Below are 1,986 nucleotides of genomic sequence, written 5' to 3'. Positions count from 1 at the left end.
AATCGAAAAGCTGAAGAGCGATGAATTCGACACACCACCAACGTCTTACAAAATTTATTAAAATTGTCGTAATAAAAAATACCAACATATATGTCCTTAAGTTCAGCTAAGCGAAAAATCTTAACGTAGACGTCACAAATAACGATAAAGGAAAGATTTATTCTTTTCGTGTTCATATGGTTCGATATAATTTATATACATATATAGAATGTCAGACGAATCGAGTCAGCGTTGCCTTCATCCCCATTGCAAGGGCCCCGCCTATTGCATCGTGTTGGAAGTATGAGATCCAAAGTAATGCGAAATTCGGTCGGTTTGATGGAATCGAGAACGTTGTTTTGATTTTCTACGGCAACTTGCGTGCCTGGGGACTGTGACATTGGTTTCAGTGGGTCCTATGAATGCCTTTTCAATAGTGTACAAAAGGAGAAGTACTTTCTCAAACGACACGTTTGATTGTGTTCCTTGGGAAGCTTCCATCATCATGCTAGATTTTTTTGATCCATTCCCTGCTAAATATATATATATATATGTACAAGAATTGCGCTGACCTAAATTTTAACAACCCAACTATTCGCATAAACTTTCTAACCCCCAAAGGAAGAAGGATCGCTGATACAGCAACGATCTCTATTGCAGTATCTGCTGTGTTTTAATCCAAACATTTGTTTGCCGGGATGGCCGCTTGCTCACAAGTTTTTCAGAATAAGAGAGCGAGAGATGAATATTCGAATGGTGGAATGGCTTCTCCAGACGCCAAACGAACCAATAGCGGAACGTTGGGTTATGACAGTGATCTCATAACTTCTATGGAAAAGATCGACAATATTGATAACAATGAAGAGAAGGATGCTGTGACTGAGGTCGAGGTCGAGATGATGCTCAATGGGGTTATAAAGTCTCTGGAAGATGAAATTGGGATGAAGGTGCAAACAGACAATGGTTTCGAGTCCACTCATCAAAAGGGCAGCAGTGATCAGATGGGTTCAAATAAGCAAGGTGAATTAATTGCAGAGGCGAACTCTGAAGCGACGGCCGTGGTGACATCCGATCCAGGAAACTTCACCTATCACGACGATGTTCTCGCAGATCTTGATTTCTTTGTAGACCATATTACCGCCGATGAATTTGGAATCATGATGCAGAACTATCACAATCGAGATTCATTGCCTGATATTGTGTATTCGGACATCGCGCATGGATATATTGAGAGTACAGAGGCTTCCTACGGGTCTATGTGGGAGGATGATATTTGGCGATTAAATGAACATCCCGTCGTACAAAATGATTTTGCATCGCCACAGCAGGAAGAGTTTGGAATTAGTGGATCCAAGTTCAATAACGTTGGGAACTACCAACTTGTGACCGACAATGAGAAAGGATTGTAATTGTAAGGTATTACGAAGAACGTTTGCCTCGAATTGTATGCTAAAACTTACTCTGAAATTTGAACGAGAGTGTCTTGAAGCTGTTCTATTTGAACTTGCATGGTTTTGTATTCGTCTGTAACGTGTAACTCAAAATTGTACTTTAAATGACGACGGCGGACCCGGAACCTTCGTTTTCCTCCAGCTTAATTCATATTTTCACGTTCTTTCCTAATTTTTATCCTTTTTGAAACGTTCTGGCAGTTTAGTATACATCTCTTCAAAACGCTGTTGATAAAATATTTAACTGCTCTCTCTCAAAGACATTTTCCCAATCCGCAGTCGAACCGATTACTGATCGTCTCAGTTTGACGTCGTTCTATGCCGACATGATACTGTAAAATTACTATGTATTTTGAAGGCTTCAATCTTCGATTCCGTTGGTACGGCCCGAATACCATTAAACCAAGCTTATATAGATTGGTATATCATAACAAAATTTAACTTGACACACCATATCATAGGGAGGCTCAATTTTAGGCGTCTCTTTATCTAATCACGAGTCCGATGTATTACTCTGCAATCAATTTCAAATGGACGATATCGTCATCGAGTAAGT

The 1,986-nt window shown here is 39.9% G+C and overlaps 1 protein-coding gene across 1 annotated transcript; it reads left to right on the top strand.

Annotated features, from left to right (window-relative positions):
* The first annotated feature begins 677 nt into the window (after window positions 1–677).
* LOC149171070 (uncharacterized) lies at window positions 678–1,396 on the top strand. The gene has a single exon (XM_089427424.1). It carries the CDS (start codon window positions 678–680, stop codon window positions 1,386–1,388), a length of 711 nt encoding a protein of 236 aa, XP_089283550.1. The 3' UTR covers window positions 1,389–1,396.
* Window positions 1,397–1,986: the final 590 nt, after the last annotated feature.

Source organism: Pinus tabuliformis, chromosome 4_2, assembly GCF_031772625.1.
Source record: "Pinus tabuliformis cultivar Carrire ecotype Pingquan chromosome 4_2, CPIR1, whole genome shotgun sequence".
Lineage (NCBI taxonomy): Eukaryota > Viridiplantae > Streptophyta > Pinopsida > Pinales > Pinaceae > Pinus > Pinus tabuliformis.
The sequence above is the reverse complement of the archived record's forward strand: the minus strand, read 5'-3'. Positions and strand labels throughout refer to the sequence as shown.